This window comes from Leucoraja erinacea, chromosome 35, assembly GCF_028641065.1.
Source record: "Leucoraja erinacea ecotype New England chromosome 35, Leri_hhj_1, whole genome shotgun sequence".
NCBI classification, from domain to species: domain Eukaryota; kingdom Metazoa; phylum Chordata; class Chondrichthyes; order Rajiformes; family Rajidae; genus Leucoraja; species Leucoraja erinaceus.
Window position 1 is genome coordinate 15,386,277 of NC_073411.1, and position 18,672 is coordinate 15,404,948.

General features: G+C 49.9%; 1 protein-coding gene across 5 annotated transcripts in view; it reads right to left on the reverse strand.

Annotated features, from left to right (window-relative positions):
• add2 (adducin 2 (beta)) overlaps window positions 1-18,672 on the reverse strand; it is a 34,001-nt gene that overhangs the window by 12,829 nt on the left and 2,500 nt on the right. For all 5 annotated transcript variants that reach the window (XM_055662478.1, XM_055662480.1, XM_055662477.1 and 2 more), the window contains exons 2-8: window positions 6,699-6,914; window positions 6,178-6,313; window positions 5,456-5,607; window positions 4,874-4,954; window positions 2,030-2,179; window positions 1,093-1,236; window positions 21-119 (exon numbers count right to left, since the gene is read on the reverse strand). In XM_055662478.1, coding sequence (XP_055518453.1) covers window positions 21-119; window positions 1,093-1,236; window positions 2,030-2,179; window positions 4,874-4,954; window positions 5,456-5,607; window positions 6,178-6,313; window positions 6,699-6,890 — 954 coding nt within the window. In that variant the 5' untranslated portion in view covers window positions 6,891-6,914. The remainder of the gene's footprint in view (window positions 1-20; window positions 120-1,092; window positions 1,237-2,029; window positions 2,180-4,873; window positions 4,955-5,455; window positions 5,608-6,177; window positions 6,314-6,698; window positions 6,915-18,672) is intronic.

Here is an 18,672-nt window from a genome sequence, read left to right on the forward strand (position 1 = left end):
CAACTGGCACAAACTCCTACCTGTATTTCACAGGCGGATTGAAGGTGGTAAATTTTGTAGAAAGCCTCTTCCACAGTTTCACCGAGAGCCAACACGCCGTGATTCCGTAGCAGCAGGACCTGGGTGAAAGATCATTAACAAGTGTGTCACAGTTGGTACCCACGGCCATAGATGTTGCCAAAGATGCCGTGTCCTGGCCAGTGTCGGCAACTCTGGGTAACGTTCCCGGCTGCCAGATGTGTCCAGGTGTTGCCCCACAGCTGCATCATCTGGAACAGATTATTCCAGGATCACATCTGATGCATTGTGGAACTATGGCCACAACAAAGTCCACACTCCCGGACATCCTGACTGTCCAGCATGGATGTGTCGGGCCAAAGAGCCTCATCCTGTGATCTGCAGCCTGATGCAAGGATGAGCAAGTCTATGATCAGTGGGTCACATGGACCTGTCTGTGGGAGATCCGGTGGATGGGACAGAGAACGTCACCAGGGACACACATCCATGCACAAGGCCATCACCCCACCTGACACACAATGTCATAGCTGGAGTTACTCAGTGGGTTAAGCAGCATCTGGAAGGGAAATGGACTGGCGGAGTTTTGGGTCTGAAGAAGATCCTGACCCAAAACATTGTCTGTCCATTCCACAGATGCTGCCCGACCCACTGAGTTTCTCCAGCGTTTTGTATTGCCGTTTAACACGTTGGTTCGGACACGACCAGAGGTTTGCGGCCAATTGTGGGCCTGAACATTGGGTAGGACATGGAGATGGACACAAGGTGCAGAGACTGCAACTCCACGAGGAGCGGCTGGGGCTGGGGCTGGACAACAGTGAAGGAGAGGAGATCAGGCAGAGGTGGAGATATTGGTGGTGAGTTTGGAGAGGAGAGATAAGGCCAAGCACTTCTCATTAACAGGTGGTTTTAGAGCAATCTAGTCTGAAATTGCCACTCTTCCAGCAACAGCTTGCAAATGGAAGTTTCAAACATTTCTGTATGCGAGGAAAACGTAAACCCATGAGCAGTGCAGGTGTAAAGGCACGCACCTTGCAGGTGTAAAGGCACGCACCTTGCAGGTGTAAAGGCACGCACCTTGCAGGTGGGTCCTAGGCACTTCTGTAGTTGGATCCTTTCATCCTCAGTCTCCAGAGCTCCATTATATTCATAGTAAGCAACATCGCCAACCAGCAACGCCTCGTGGGATAACGGCAAAATGCCACACTTCATGGCTGAAACCTGCAGGACAAGAGTCAACATGAAGGAACTTACACTGAGGACAGACGCTAAAAGCTGGAGGAACTCAGCGGGACAGGCAGCATCTCTGGAGAGAAGGAATGGGTGACTTTTCAGGTCAAGGCCCTTCTTCAGACTGAAATGTCACCCATTCCTTCTCTCCAGAGATGCTGCCTGTCCCTCTGAGTTACTCCAGCATTTTGCATCTGTCGTTGGCCGGAGGAGAGGATGGGTTGGAGCAAGAGATCCCACGGCCACCAGGGCTGAAGGAGCAGCCGGTGCTACTCGTGTGGAAGATTGGCCTGTGTCCTGGGCTGTGAGAGTGGCCAGGGGGTGTGAGTGACCAGTGTGTGAGTGACCAGTGTGTGTGAGAGTGACCAGTATGTGTGAGTGACCAGTGTGTTGGAGCGGCCAATGTGCGAGTGGTCAGTGTGTGAGAGTGACCAGTGTGTGTGAGTGACCAGTGTGAGTGACCAGTGTGTGTGAGTGACCAGTGTGAGTGGCCAGTGTGTGAGTGACCAGTGTGTGAGTGGCCAGTGTGTGAGTGTGTGAGAGAGTGACCAGTGTGTGTGTGAGAGTGAGTGACCAGTGTGTGAGTGACGTACAGGTCTGGCACCAGGGCTTTCACTGTAGTCGGTGGGAGCTGAGGTTTGAGAACCACGGGGAACTCGGTCAGACATTCCGGCCGATGTCCGATCAGGAACTTCCACCCGTGGACAAGGCGGGAACGTTGCTCAGGGTAACGGGTTTGCTACGTAGCACTGAGCCAGGGTCACCGGGTTGACCGGTCACTCACCGCGGCCGTGGCCGGAGTGTGAAGGTGAATGATGCAGCGGACATCCGGGCGGGCCGAGTAGATCGCCGAGTGCAGGCTGAAGCCGGCACAGTCCACGGGGAAACCTGAGCTGCCCCGACTCACCACCTCCCCCAGAATGTTGACCTTCACCTGGGGATGAAGCAGAAGTGGAGACACAAATCATCAACCGTGGAGGTGGCTGCACCCACACTCACCACCACCAACGTTCACCACCCCCACCCCTCCCACTCACCTCTCCCCCTCTCCACCTCCCACTCACCTCTCCCCCTCTCACCCTCTGTCTTTACATCTTTGGCCTTAACCAAACACCAACTTGCTCCCACCTGTAAACCAGCATCTGCAGTTTAGTTTAGAGATATAGCGTGGGCCCATACACTAGTTCTATCCTTTATAGTAGAGACAGAGGCCAATGAACCTGCACGTCTTTGGAACAAGGGACGATAAACTCAGCCCAATGGAATTAGGGTTAGGAAGGGTCTTGACCTGAAACATCACCTGTTCCTTCCATCCAGAGAAGCTGCCTGACCCGCTGAGTGACTCCAGCATTTTGTGTCTGTTTTAGGGTCAGGGTTACGACAGGCATATTTGTAAAGACTGTGGTGTGAAGTACAGCATCTCTCCCCACAGCACTCTTGGTTAATGTGAATAAAATGGAGGCTGGCAGATTTCCCTGCTGCGAGAGTCTGGCATTAAACATGTACGCAGGATCATTTCAATCCACTCCTCTTTCCCTGCTGCCTCTGTTGGCGGTGAGCAAAAGCTCCCAGCAGGAGCTACAGATCATGCATCAGCAGCTTGTGCCAGATCTAGTCCGGGCAGGCATGTTTGTGCTGAAAACCTCTCTGTCTCGCTTCACATTTAATAAGCATTAACGCCACAAGTTACCCACTTCATTGCAGTCTGTCCAGGCAATAGGACAACTTACTGTAGGTATGTTGGTTGGTGTGGTCAGTGTGGTGCATGTTGGTCGGTGTGGGGCATGTTGGTCGGTGTGGGGCATGTTGGTCAGTGTGGTCGGTGTGGGGCATGTTGGTCGGTGTGGGGCATGCTGGTCAGTGTGGGGCTTGTTGGTCAGTGTGGGGCATGTTGGTCAGTGTGGGGCATGATGGGTAGTGTGGGGCATGTTGGGCAGTGTGGGGAATTTTGGTTGGTGTGGTCGGTGTGGGGCATGTTGGTCGGTGTGGGGCATGTTGGTCGGTGTGGGGCATGTTGGTCGGTGTGGGGCATGTTGGTCGGTGTGGGGCATGTTGGTCGGTGTGGGGAATGTTGGTCGGTGTGGGGAATGTTGGTCGGTGTGGGGCATGTTGTTCGGTGTGGGGCATGTTGGTCGGTGTGGGGCATGTTGGTCGGTGTGGGGCATGTTGGTCGGTGTGGGGCATGTTGGTCGGTGTGGGGCATGTTGGTCGGTGTGGGGCATGTTGGTCGGTGTGGGGCATGTTGGTCGGTGTGGGGCATGTTGGTCGGTGTGGGGCATGTTGGTCGGTGTGGGGCATGTTGGTCGGTGTGGTCAGTGTGGGCATGTTGGTCGGTGTGGTCAGTGTGGGACATGTCTCCATGCTGCATGACTCTACCACAATAAACATGGACAAACACAGGAAGCTCAGAATTGACATTTTCCACATGAAATATTTAATCCCACATACTTGTTTTCCAAAATTCCCTGGCAATTAATCTTCATCCAATTTCCTTTTGAAATTTCCTGAGGAATCTGTTTCCACTGCCCTTCAGATCACGTGCTTCATATTCCTCCCAGCTCCCTTTCTAATTGACCACAAACTCATACATCACTCCTCACTCTGCTACAAAGCATTCCTTCCCCTGGAAGCTGTGAACAACTGCAGCTTCCAGAATGTTCTCTGCACGATGAGAACCCTCTTCCCCCTCGCCTCGATCTCCAAACCTTTCCTGAAGACTTTGTGACGGGATTGTGGGAAACATGAAGAGCCTCGTGTTGTCAATGTAGCGGATACTGTGGTTGGGTATCAGGCCTTGCCGAGCCCAGACCCTGCACGTCCCCCAAGGGCCGAACAGACGAAGGTTCAAGAGCAAGGGTCAATAGGTCAGTGAACCGGGGTCTTAACGCCCACGCCCTCATGGTGGTCTGCACTGCACGCACACGCGCCCAACATGTACAGAGGTGGTTGGGGGTGAATGTGGGAACTCCTCACTGACGTGGGCCATTCTTCACTGGACACTGCTGGGATTGACAAGGAATAACTGACCCGACCTGTTGAATGGACGATCGAAGAGGGAATATGATCTACAATCACAAATTATATTCAAAGTAAAATAAAATAAAAGGGTCCCGACCCAAAACGTCACCTATCCATGTTCTCCACAGATGCTGCCTGACCCGCTGAGTTATGGTGCAGCAGCATCTATGGAGCGAAGGAAATAGGCAACGTTTCGGGCCGAAATCCTTCTGGAAATAGGCAACGTTTCGGGCCGAAACCCGGAAGGGTTTCGGCCCGAAACATTGCCTATTTCCTTAGCTCCATAGATGCTGCCTGCACCAGCTGAGTTACTCCAGCACTCCGTGAAACGTCACCTATCCATGTTCTCCACAGATGCTGCCTGACCCGCTGAGTTACTCCAGCAGTCTGTGAAACGTCACCTATCCATGTTCTCCACAGATGCTGCCTGACCCGCTGAGTTACTCCAGCACTCTGTGAAACGTCACCTATCCATGTTCTCCACAGATGCTGCCTGACCCGCTGAGTTACTCCAGCACATTGTGTCTTTTTCTGTGAAGCAGCTTCTGCAGTTGTTTGTTGCAATAACAAGGCTGAGCCAGGGGTGAGAGGGTTAACAATCTGTACTCACCAGGAGAGAGCCGGACACTTCTCCATACGAGATTCCTCTGGGAATGATGAGGAAATGATCGTGTTCCTTACTGACCCGGAGCTGGAGGGAAAAACAGACACAGATTAAAGTCAGTGTCAGAGTGCCCCAGCATCTCCATTGGCCAGTTCCCCAGTCTTTAACCATTGTTCAGTAGTGGCGCAGTGGTGCAGCGGGTAGAGCTGCTGCCTTACAGCGCCACAGAGACGCCCGCCTTCCACACGCAGATATGCCAGACTGACAGGACAGTCCCTGCAACGTGTGCAATGGCTGGTGTAAGAGATGGTCCACATTGCAGGTGGAGCCGCTGAGACCTAGGGCATCTTGCTGAGGCAAATATCTCATTCTCAACACATAAACACATTTACCAGCAGCATCTGATGAAAAAACATTTCCTGCAATAAGTGTCAGTTCCTTTCTCTGGTTGTCGGCTTCCAACTGAAGGCAGCAAGATTTGTAGAGAGGGGGAGGGGGAGGGGGGGGGGAGGGGGAGAGGGAGGGGGAGGGGGAGGGGGGGGTAGACAAATAGACGGAGGTCGCTCTCTTTCCCCTGCTCCCACTCACCGTGATGTAAGTATTGGGCAGCTGGGCCCAGCCAAACAGGTCCAGTACACGGTGAACACTGGCCACCTTGCAGCGCATCATCCTCTCCCCCTTGGCAAAGGGCATCAACCCCGTGGCATGAAGGTCATTGATTGGTGCAACCATCATCACCCCTATGACGGAAACATTCACAAGAACCCTAAATGATAAGGTGCCACATGACAGATTAACACAAGGCAAGTTTAGTTTAGAGATACAGAGCGGAAACAGGCCCTTCGGCCCACCGGGTCCGTGCCGACCAGCGATCCCCGCACACTAACACTATCCTACACACACTAGGGACAATTTACACACCAAGCCAATTAACCTACAAACCTCTGCGTCTTTGGATGTGGGAGGAAACCGAAGTTCTCAGAGAAAACCCACGCAGGTCACGGTAAGAACGTGCAAACTCCGTACAGACAGCGCCCGTAGTCGGGATCGAACCCGGGTCTCGGGCGCTGCATTGGCTGTAAGGCAGCAACTCTACCGCTGCGCCACCATGCCGCCCTGTTGAGGGGAGATGGGGACATTACAAGGGTAAGAGGCTGGTGAAAGGAGGGGGAGGTGGTACTGAGGTCACAAGTCTGATGCTGGAACAGGTGGGACGATCCAGTTGGCCTCTTCCTTATGTTGGTAGAGTCTCCAAATATTTGTTGCCACACGCTTACCTGCCCAGTAACCCCGAGACAGGTGGACCTTACCTGGTGGTGAGGTGGGAATGGCCATCGGAGTGCTCCTCATGAAGTCCACAATCTGCTGCAGAGCCCACAGTTTGCTCGAGTCACTCCCTTTCTTCATCTGCTCCTGAATCAAACATTCCAATTCATCTCGGAACGCCTGAAGAGATCGAGGATTTGGTTATTTATGGCCCGGTAATCACGGTGATCCCAATAAACCCGGGAGAGACATGGATTACGGTCATTTATGGCCAAGCACCGAGACAACAGCTGACCCACTCCGGCCACAGGTCCCCGTGCCAGGGGCTGTGGCACCAAAACTCAGTTCCAATTGGCCAGTTCTCGCCAGATCATTCAAACCACTGGTCAGTGTGATGGTCAATGGACGGGTGTGATGGTCAATGGACGGGTGTCTGGTCAGTGGACGGGTGTCTGGTCAGTGTGGCGGTCAGTGGACGGGTGTCTGGTCAGTGTGGCGGTCAGTGTGGTGGCTAGGGGCAGGCAGGGAGGTGCTGAATGTTCCCGCTAAGCTGACTGTTACTCACCGGGCTCTGTAAGATCATGGTCACTCTCTTCTTCTGCTCCATCAGGTTGAAGTCCTGCCTCAGCGTGGGTGCCATGTTCCGCAGCCTCTGATATTCCGGGTCACTCTCCACCTGCTCAAAGTAGCCCTCCTTCCTGGTGGAGCTGGGAGCTGGTGGCACCAATATCACCTCCTGGCTGCCCTGACTGGTCATCCTGCCCACCGACTGACCACTCCCCTAGGTACGGGGACAAAAGTAGACAGGGAGTTAGTGTCAGAAAGCAGTGTCCACCTGTCTACAACTGGCCGTGTGTACAGACTCACTCTCACCCAAGCGATCTGCTACTTGATCCACATACGTAACATTATGAGAAGCATAAACAAGACGCACAGTCGGCTAAAGACAATGTGGGCCGTCAGCCTCTGGCCCAGGGTACAAACGTCAAATAACAGAGCATTTAGGTTATGGTGGGAGTGGGGACAGGTTACACACAGAGAGTGCTGGAGTAACTCAGCGGGTCAGGCAGCATCTCTGTGGGCCGAAGGGCCTGTTCCTGTGCTGGATTGCTCTGTGTGTTCAGGCGTCAAGGGCTAGATTGGCAGAACAGCCTCTCACAGTTAAACCCACAGAGAGTGTGTGTGTGTGTGTGTGTGTGTGTGTGTGTGTGTGTAGAGGAGTTCCCTGAACATGGGATCATTGGCTGTGAATCTTCGAAACTTCCCTCGATTCTAGAAAGGTCCCAAAGGATGAAAAACGAACTGTAACAGGATAGAGAGGGAAGGGGAGAGGGAAGATAAGCCAATTAGTTTAACATCTGTTATTGCAAATTGCTCAAATACATTTTTAATAAGGCCCCAGATAAATTGCAACAGGATGGAAATTGTAAACCAGGATATTGTGTGAAGGTCAGTGGTGAATCTGTCCGCCCCCCTCTCTCCCTCCCCCCCCCCCCCCCCCCCCCCCCCCCCCCCCCCTTCCCCTCCCTCCCCCCCCCCCCCTCCCTCCCTCCCACTCACTAGATATCACCGCCTCAGGTTCCAGAACAGAATGGGAAGAGGCGGTGGGGTTAGAGGCTAGGGGGCAGGCAGGGTCAACGTTACATCAGGACAGGCCAGGGTTCAATGTCCACCAGCTCTGGGGGGTTTCACGGCACCTTCTCCCCAACAGCCAAGGTTTGGCATAGAGTCTCCCTCAGCCCACTCAGCTGCTGCCATCCCCTGGCCACAGACACCTGGCCACCAAGCCACAGACACCCCCCCCCAGACCCCGTGGCATAAGAAGGGCCGTCCACTTTGCCCAGAGATGAGGAGGGGTCTTCTCTCTGTCATCTCCCAGAGAGCAGCGGGGAGGGGCCTCCCCCATCCTCACCTCTGGCTTTCCCCCAGCCATCTGACAATCAAACAATCCATCACCTGTATCCACCTATCACTTGCCAGACTTTGTCCCACTACAGTCATTCTGAAGAAAGTTCCCGACTCGAAACGTCACCTATCCATGTTCTCCACAGATGCTGCCTGACCCACTGAGTTACTGCAGCACTCTGTGAAACGTCACCTATCCATGTTCTCCACAGATGCTGCCTGACCCCTACTCACTCTGTGAAACGACTTTGTGTTCTCCTACAGATGCTGCCTGACCCACTGAGTTACTCCAGCACTCTGTGAAACGTCACCTATCCATGTTCTCCACAGATGCTGCCTGACCTGCTGAGTTACTCCAGCACTTTGGGTCATTTTTGGTAAACCAGCATCTGCAGTTCCCAGTGTCTTCACGGTTTTGCCAGCTGAACGCATCATATTTTCTGCAATTATCGGTAACAAAAACTGTAATCTGTGAGAATTAAAATGTTTCCTTTGGTGAAGACTCATGAAGCACTCAGTCACACATTAGGCAAATGAACTAACTGACTTCATTCACAAAACATTGGCAGCAGGGAGGTTAAAAATAATTAAATGTGGATAATATTTGATCTTTGCTTTGTGCAGAGCAGGGAGCAGATCTGCAGATCAGTGTAATTAGCCCACAACGACAGGATCGCACACTGATTACAGCTCGTTACTGACGAGTGCCACTCAGAGACTGATTATAACCATTACACAGTCGCTTGCTGCCAGCATGGGGCGTTCACTGGCACCGATACATGGATATTCATTCCCACTAGAGTTACAGAGGCAGACAGATAGATGAAGCACGGAAACAGGCCCTTCGGCCCACGGACACTGTACTGACCATCACAGAGGCTACACAAAATGGCAACATGCCCTTCAGCCCACATGGCTGCACTGACCCTCATGCCCGTATTAATTCTACTTTATTCCCCCATTATTCTATCAGTCTCTCAGCCACACACTTGAGGCAAGTTGCAGTGGCCAGTCCTCACTGACACCATCACTTACAGCAGCTAAGGCAGAGCGGATTGTTGCTACTATTGTTATTCAGGAAGATGCGGAAAACTTCAGTGGTCCAGATGTGGACAGATGTGAATCCCCTCCAGCAGTAGAAGCACCTTGAGGCTCTGCATCCTGCACACGCATGTGGGCAGCTCTCCATCTCTGCACACGCGTGTGGGCAGCTCTCCATCTCTGCACACGCGTGTGGGCAGCTCTCCATCTCTGCACACGCGTGTGAAGACATAGAGACTAGGGCAGCGATCAGTGTTAGGGTCAGTATTGGGGTCAGGGCTGGGGTCAAGTTCAGGGTTGGGGTCAGGGTCAAGGTCACGATTGGGGTTAAGGTCAGTTTGGGGTCAGGGTTGGGGTCAAGGTCACGATTGGGGTCACGGTCAGTTTGGGGTCAGGGTACCTGCCCAACCAATGCAGACCATTCAGGGGAAACCATCCAGCAGAGGGGTACGGGACCTTCCAGAATGTTCTGTGTCTGCAGATTCTTCACAACACGTACAGTTCACGTTGGAACTGCAACCCCTGCCCGGGCGTTCGTGCCCCACAGCAACAGACCCAGGGGGAGACTTGACATTTCCTGTTGCCATTCTCAGAAAGAAGGAGATGTCGACACAATGCTGGAGTAACTCATCCCCCCCACGGCCTCACAGCTCCACACACCCGGGATCGATCCTGACTACGGGAGCCGTCTGTGTGGATTTTACATATTCTCCCCGTGACCAGCTGGATTTTCTCCTACACCCCAAAGTCATGCAGTTTCTGGGTTAATTGGCTTCTGTAAATTATCCCTCGTGTGTAGGGAGTGGTCAATGTTCAGCATACGCTTAGCGGGCCGAAGGGCCTTTACCATACTATCTCTAAACTAAGCACATGTTTGAAGGATTTTGGAATGGAGGGAGTGGCATGGAGAGGAGGTGAGGCGTGGGGCAGGTGGACAGGTGTGTGGGTGATGGGTCATATTGAACATGGGGTAGGTGGGTGTGTGGTGTTGTCTTTGTAGAGCTAGATCGTTACGTTGACCCCGACTGTACATTCACCGCTGGGCTGCCCCAACGTTTCTTCTCCCACGGTTACAAATCACCTGCTTAACCCAGGATTCATTAAACTGGTTTTAATCTCTCTCCCACATTGCTGGAACACGGCAGACGTCAGTGTACAGTTCACAAATTACTGTAATAATCCCTCGGGCTGCAACAAATAATCCTCCACATCTCTCGTTACAAAGGCTGCCTGCCCGATGCACCATTTGATATATTGTGTATAGATATTCACAATGTTCCATTGCCTACAGCCATTCTTAAACCGGTCTAAACCCCACACTAATCACGTGCCCCACTTTGCCCATTCATTTATTCTTTCTACAAACCCGTCAGGTTTTACGGCCAGCTACATTCGTCACTCCTATCCCATTAACACCTTTCACAAACCTGGCTGTGTCACACTCTCTCTTTCTGATATTTAATTCTTTAATAAATAATTTGAATGGTTCCTCTCCACAGTTGCCTGAGAAAGGCCACATCTCTTTATTTCAGATTTAGTACAGGCACATTATCCTCAACAACTGGCCCTGACCTGATAATCAATCTCCGGACAAGACAACTTGACCAGGCACTAAATCTCCACCATTCCTTCACAGATGTTACATCCTTCGATGCCCTTGAGAATCCGTGAAGAGAGATGATTCTCCAGGACTACCTTCTGGTGCGTGTAGTTGTAGAAACATAGAAGCACAGAAACATAGACAATAGGTGCAGGAAGAGGCTATTCGGCCCTTCGAGCCAGCACCACCACTCAATACGATCATGGCTGATCGTCCCCAATCAATAACCCGTTCCTGCTTTCTCCCCAGATCCCTTCATCCCGTTAGCCCTCGGAGCTGCTGTTGTGGTGACAGACCCAGAGGTCACAAGGAACAGAGGTCAAGTTAAAGTCAGGCTGGTTCAGGTTCATCATTGAATTCTCCCAATTTTGCTGATGGCATGAACGTTGAATTCTCCCAATTTTGCCAGCCCTTGCTGTCTCCTCCCCTTCCTTTACCCTCGAGCTGTCTCCTCCATCCCCCCCGCCCCCGCACTTTGGCTCCTCCTCCTCCCCTTTTCCTTCTTCTTCTCCCCCCCCCACCCCCCATCAGTCTGAAGAGGGGTTTCGGCCCGAAACGTCGCCTATTTCCTTCGCTCCATAGATGCTGCTGCACCCGCTGAGTTTCTCCAGCAATTTTGTGTACTCCTTATGGATAGGTGATGTTGAGTTAGGACCCTTCTTCAGATTTCTTCAGTCTGAGGAAGGGTCCCGGCTCGAAACATCACCCATTCCTTTTCTACATAGATGCTGCCCGACCTGCTGAGTTACTCCAGCATTTTGTGTCTTTCTGTGGTTTAAAACAGCATCTGCAGTTCCTTTTTATTACCCACTGTTTACCTTCTGGAATGGTCTTACAACTTGTATTGCGAGATATTCTTCCAACAACCAGAAAGTTCACTTTTGGAAATGGTCTTTTACGGACCGAGTATACACTGGTGGAACTCCCTCCACCTGTACTAAATAAGGACACTAATATCTATCTGAAGGCACAAGATTGACTTACCCCTTCTCCCCAGGGACTGGGTGTTACAGTTTCACTTGTCTTTAGACATTCAGACGGTTGGGACAGCTTTTGTTAGAACGTGAAGCGTTGCGGAGAATGAACCAGAATTGACGGGGGGAAGTGAAATCTTCAGCAAGTTGTTGCAATCTTCTATTTGAAACAGAACAACAGCCCTTTGCCTCTCCCAATAGCACCGAGGCCAGGCTAGTCTATGCGTGTTGGTCTTCAATCATTTATTCAATCGCTCCACTCGTTTAAACCTCGACTCCAACAGCAGCATTGTTTACTTCACTGTACTTCCTGTATCTGTGCCAATCTCTGTGACCACGTGGGTTTTCTCCAGGTGTTCCAGTTTCTCACACTACAAAAACGTGCAGGTTTGTAGGTTAATTGGCTTCTGTAAATTGTTCCTAGTGAGTAGGATAGCACTAGAGTATGGGTGATTGTAGGTCAGCACGGACTCAGTGGGCCGAAGGGCCTGTTTCCATGCTGAATCTCAAAACTAAACTAAAAATAAAACTAACCTTGCCATTCTTAAAGAAACAGCCCTGGGTTCCATTTCAGTGGTCAGTGGGAAGGGCATTTGTCCAGGCCCTCATGGACTCTGCAATCTGGACAATCACAACAGCACGGGCCGACTTTCACACCTAACCCCTCTCTGGCCTCGGTCAGTCGGTCAGTCAGTTCCCTGATGGTGGGGAAGCAGTCAGTGGGTGGGTGATGGGTGAATGCAGAGGTTGGTGAAACAAGGACTGGTGACAATCCTGAATGGGAGTTGAGCTGGAGTCAGTCTAACCCCTTCAACATGTGCCCACAACTCACATCAAATTAACGCGTTAAGGCAGAAAAGCCTCTTCCATTTAGTTAATTGAAAAGAATAACATTGAAAATCCGGTGTGACAATCAGACATTACTAACTGCTCCATTATATCAGGCTTTAACCTCTGTGTTGGAATCAATAACATAATGTTACAGGTTTGATTTGCTTTCAGATATTCTGGGACATTGGCCTAGTTTCCTCTGCAATTTAATGATTATTGCCGTGTGGAGATTGAACGGGTGCCTGGAGCTAACAGACAGAAGCTGGGAGCAAATCCAGTCAATGTTATCTCTTGTACTCACTGTATCCTCCAACTGTGCATGGCTGGATTGTATTCATTCATTCTCCCTCCCTCTTCCCCCTCTCCCATCATGTACAGTCTCTCATGTTTCCCACTTTAATATTTCCCATTGAAAAGAGATTACTTATTTGGGGTTCATCACTAACTGCCCCAGTGGGGCTGAGAACTGCAGATTACACCAGCAATTAATCTCCATCACCCAGGTTGCAACAAGGGCAATGATTTGTGGCAGCTCCACTCTGACGTAAACTAATATTTCTCGTTACATTACTGACTCATTTTAGTGCTATTGATTTTCTTCCAAACCCACCGCGAAAAGAACTACTTCAATATTATTAAAAATGTCTCGATTGCCAAGGCTAACTCAACTCTGCCATGGCCCACCCGCTATAAACTCTCCTGACCAAACTCTGGGCCATCTCACATGCCTGGTGCTAGACATTCCTATCAAGGGCCATGGGAAGTTTTGCTCTGCCTCAGGCGCTATGTAAATGCAGGTTGTTGATCGTTACACCGGCTACAGAAGAGTTTTTCCTCCATCAGTTTGGACCACACCCTCAGCACCAGAGGTGAAAGGTCAACAAGTAACCATGGCACCTGTCCAGCTGGTCAGTGTGGGGTGGATTTAACATGGTGGCACATGGTGGACATCTATCCAAGGCCTCTACTTCCTCAGAAGACTTGTGAAGTTCGGCATGTCCCCAACAACCCTCACCAACCTCTACAGATGTACCATAGAAACCATTTTATCGGGACACATCACAGCTTGGTTTGGGAACTGCTCCACCACAAGAAATTGTGGACGCAGCCCAGACCAACCTCCCTTCCATCGCCTCCATCTACACCTCACGCTGCCTCGCCAAGGCCAGCAGCATCATCAAGGACCAGTCTCACCCCGGTCACTCCCTCTTCTCCCCTCTCCCATTGGGCAAGAGGTACAGAAGTGTGAAAACACTCACCTCCAGATTCAGGGACAGTTTCTTCCCGGCTGTTATCAGGCAACTGAACCGTCCTCTCACTAACTAGAGAATGGTCCTGACCTCCCATCTACCTCATTGGTGACCCAGGGACTATCTTTAATTGTACTTTCTTTATCTTGCACACCCTTATGTAATCATGTATAGATAGCAACAACAAAATATACTTCAGTAAACGTGATCACAATAAACAAAACTCAATCTAGAATAGCCATAATCTGCCAACCAACATTTAGTTCGTGGAGTTTGTCGCAACAGCAAAATGTTTTATTTCTTCAACATCAGGAGAGATTACTGCGAGTTTCAGTCCTGATTATTTTGGGGCAATACACAAGACAAGTTGGTCTGTCTCCCACCCGTGGCATCTGTCCATGGTTACAAGGAGAGTTTGGACAAACATGGACTGGGTTCTCTGGAGCTTCAGAGGCTGAGAAGAAACTCGACTGGTTGACAAAATTATGAAAGACATGGATAGGGTGGAAGGTCAGAACCTCTTAACCCCCAGGATACAAAGGTCAAAGGCTAGAGGGCATGACTAGAAGGGGAAAAGTTAATGTGTGGAGCAAGATGTTTAAAACAGTGAATGTGGTGCCTGGATCACACTGTGGTGCAAACAGACATGGTGGAAACTTTAATGAGGCTTGTAGACAGAGGGTTGAGGGTCACAGACCACGTGCAGGCAGCTGGGATCTGTTTAAACTGACATCATGGTTAGCACAGAAATACTGGGCCGAAGGGCCTGTTCATGTGCTAGCTGTGATATGTTCCATGTCCAACATTGTCATGGAATGACTGGACTCTATGAGTTGACACACTGGGCTTTGTTCCATGTCTCAGGAGCAGGATGAGAAGTATTCTTGTGAACAGCAGCCTGTTGCTGACATGAAGATGCAGTCTGCAACACAAGGGTGTGGACCACACATTTCACAGAGAGATAGCAAGAGCAACTTCTGCATTCACATGCATACATGAGATAAAACAGAATAACTCTGCGCCCCAAATACACACTGATAGCTGACCCTCCCCCCTCTTTCCACTGAGAGGTTTCTGCAGAAAAGCATTGCTGCTGTTCTCATCACTGCCACTGGCCTATGCCAGGCTAGTAAATGATACACCATGGGTAAAGGTGCAATGAAACAACTGCAGGTGTGACAGGACAAATAGCTGGCAGGGGAAGTGTGACAAGAAAGTACAACGGAACTGGGAAAGACCAACAAAGGCAAAGACAAAATTATAATGAAAGGTAAAGAAAAGCGAAGAGCAAGGTGTACCAAGGTTGTTTGTGTGTAATCCAGCTAAAGATAGACTGGACATGAATCTAACCAAGCCGCCCACAGATGAAGGGTGAAAGCCACAACATTTTGTGCAAACTTATAACAATAGTCCAATTAACAGTTCAAAGGTCTCCAAAGAGGTAGATGGGAAGTCAGGATTGCATATAATTAGATATTACAGTACAATATATAATAGATGATACTAGAATATAATTGTGGAAATATAAAATGATACAGTCATTTTCAAGTGGTCGACATCACAAGATGCCCTGATGCTGGAGGTAAATTAGAGACTTTAAATAAATCATCACTTTTAGAGGCTAAAGCTCTGGTCGACTGACTGCATCTTCACAAGATAGCAAAGGCAATATCATACATATTTAATTAGCCAATGTTTGTGTCAGAGTTCTGAGGGAGAGATAGTGAGGTTCCAGTGAACTACAGACCAGTCAACTTAACACTGGACAAGCTACAGATGGGTAAACGGACAAGGCATTGGAAAGACACAGAGTGCTGGAGTAACTCAGCGGGTAAACAGGCAGCATCTGTGGAGAACATGGATAGGTGACGTTTCACAGAGTGCTGGAGTAACTCAGCGGGTCAGGCAGCATCTGTGGAGAACATGGATAGGTGACGGTTCACAGAGTGCTGGAGTAACTCAGCGGGTCAGGCAGCATCTGTGGAGAACATGGATAGGTGACGTTTCACAGAGTGCTGGAGTAACTCAGCGGGTCAGGCAGCATCTGTGGGGAACATGTATCGGTGATGTTTCGGGTCAGACTGAAGCAGGGTCCCGAGCTGAAACGTCACCGATCCATGTTCTCCAGAGATGCTGCATTCAGCACTGGACCAGAACTGCCCCGAGTATCGACATGCGGCCGAACTAATCTCCCCATCACAATCCCCAAGCATCAACGTGTGAGTCTATGACTCTGAGCACCGATCTATCCCCGTCCACTCATTCAGGGTAGGGTGGAAAATGCCATTCTTTCATTTTATTAACAGATCCCCCCCATTTCCTACAAATGCCACAAGCTCCATGAACATGAATCTGAACATTGCCGCATGTTACTCCACAGGAAACATTACACAACCCTGTCCACATTTCAGTCCAGTTCCTCTCTGCAACATCATTTCTCTGTTGGTCAACATAAGTTTAACTCTTGCTTCGTTAATTGAGGAGAGCTAAAGAGCACATTTCACCAGGATTTATTCTGCGTATTACAACCTGCAACCTTGAGGCACATCATTAAATACTGTAGGTACACAAAAAAGCTGGAGAAACTCAACGGGTGCAGCAGCATCTATGGAGCGAAGGAAATAGGCAATGGCAGTATCATTAAATACTGTGCCGGCACAAACCTCAGGACAATGCAAAGATCAGAGTTTCTGTGCAGACCAGGATTCACCACAGACAGATTCCAGATGGAGATACAGGCGGGAACTCATTTATCCACTGCCTGGGTTTTATAAAATCTTTAAATGTGGAACAGAATGACCTTGCAGTGACACACTGTGCTGTACAAGTCCTCACCTCTGGGAATAATGTGCGTCTCATGGATATTACCCCAAAGAAAACCCAATGCAATAAAGCAAGTCTAGTGATCCAAGAGGAACAGAAATGGAATGTGGTGTAGGAAGGAAGAGCGGAGCACGTCGAACCGCAGTGGGGCAGTAACATGTGCCTGTAGTAAAACAATGACTGAATGTAGCCCACAACCCAAATAATGATACAAAATAAAATGTAACACTCCAGTAACACAGGGCAGGCACTATACAATGCAGACACAACATGCTGGAGTAACTCAGCGGGTCAGGCAGCATCTCTGGAGAGAAGGAATGGGTGATGTTTTGGGTCGAGACCCTTCTTCAGACTGATTTAAACCAGCATCTGCAGTTCTTTCCTACATTATACAGTGTGTTACACCCCGGTAAAAGTGTATTGTTACACCAGGTGTGTAACACTCCAGTACCAGTGTGTTGTACACTAGGTGTGTAACACTCCAGTACCAATGTGTTGTTGTCCAGTACCAGTGTTGTACACTAGGTGTGTAACACTCCAGTACCAGTGTGTTGTACACTAGGTGTGTAACACTCCAGTACCAGTGTGTTGTACCAGTGTGTTGTACACTAGGTGTGTAACACTCCAGTACCAGTGTGTTGTACACTAGGTGTGTAACACTCCAGTACCAGTGTGTTGTACACTAGGTGTGTAACACTCCAGTACCAGTGTGTTGTACACTAGGTGTGTAACACTCCAGTACCAGTGTGTTGTACACTAGGTGTGTAACACTCCAGTACCAGTGTGTTGTACACTAGGTGTGTAACACTCCAGTACCAGTGTGTTGTACACTAGGTGTGTACACTCCAGTACCAGTGTGTTGTACACTAGGTGTGTAACACTCCAGTACCAGTGTGTTGTACACTAGGTGTGTAACACTCCAGTACCAGTGTGCACACTCTACAACTTACACGTGTGTATTATGTTGCAGCTCCACATCACGAGCAATTGTCCAATTACAGAGATGGCAGGCACGCGTGTCAACATCCAGCTGCACGGTGCTGTAGGGCACGTAGACATGAGGCCCAGTGACTGTGAACTTATCACATAGACACTGTCCTCCTGCAGTATCATCAGAGACCTTCTGCAGACACTCCCAAACCCATCACATTCTTGATCAACCTTGCTCCTCCCGACTCCCTGAATGATCAATTACACACAGCCAAATCACACGGATGTGTGAATCTCTCTTCACTGTTTCTCTCAAATAAGGTGACTAACTGACTAAACAAGGTGACCTGGATAGTGAATGCAGAAGGTGTGGCCATAATACCACCCGCTCCTTGTGCAAGTCGACATCAGATACAGAACTCTGCTCAACCACCCCCCCCCCCCCCCCCCCTCCCCCCCCCCACCACCCCCCCCATCCCCTCGTCCCCAACTTGTTCCCCCTGAAGTTGGAATTGATTAGCAAGGTGCCTCTCAATGGGAAGGAGAGTCAGAGCCGACTTCACCACCACAATCATCATCAGCTCATCTTTACTGGTAGCGAGATTTGTAGATACCATAATTATTGCCATAATGGACTCTCAGTTCTTGCACAACATTCATCTGCTGAAGTATAAGCAAATTGTGTAGATTCTGGGCAGATTGTAACAGTTTTGTACCGTCTCACAGAACTGGCCTTTCTTAATGAATCACCCATGGTCATAGAATAAGCTGCTGCCCAGCCCACTTAATTCAGTCCATTTAATTAAAGTGTTTTGTTTGGGGAATCTCTCTTCCAGCGGTTACCTGTCCCATCTCCAGGGTTAGGAGTCTGAGCGGCATTGACACAAATGATCTACGTCACAATAACTCTGTGGTCACAGATGTCGGTCACGCTGCCTGCTCCGTCCACCCGTCACGCTGATCATTGCAAATTCCATTCATCAAGCAGACGAGAATAAACCTGCAGACATCTGTCACTGTGCGACAGGCACAAGGGACTGGAATCTCCAGCAAAGGGTCTGGGCTTCAAAGGACCCTAACCCAATGCTGACAAAGGATTGCCACACTTCAGCAATCTCCAGACACATTGTGAATAATAACACAAGGTCTGGAAGAAAAAGGCCATTGGACTGAGCTTGCCTTCAG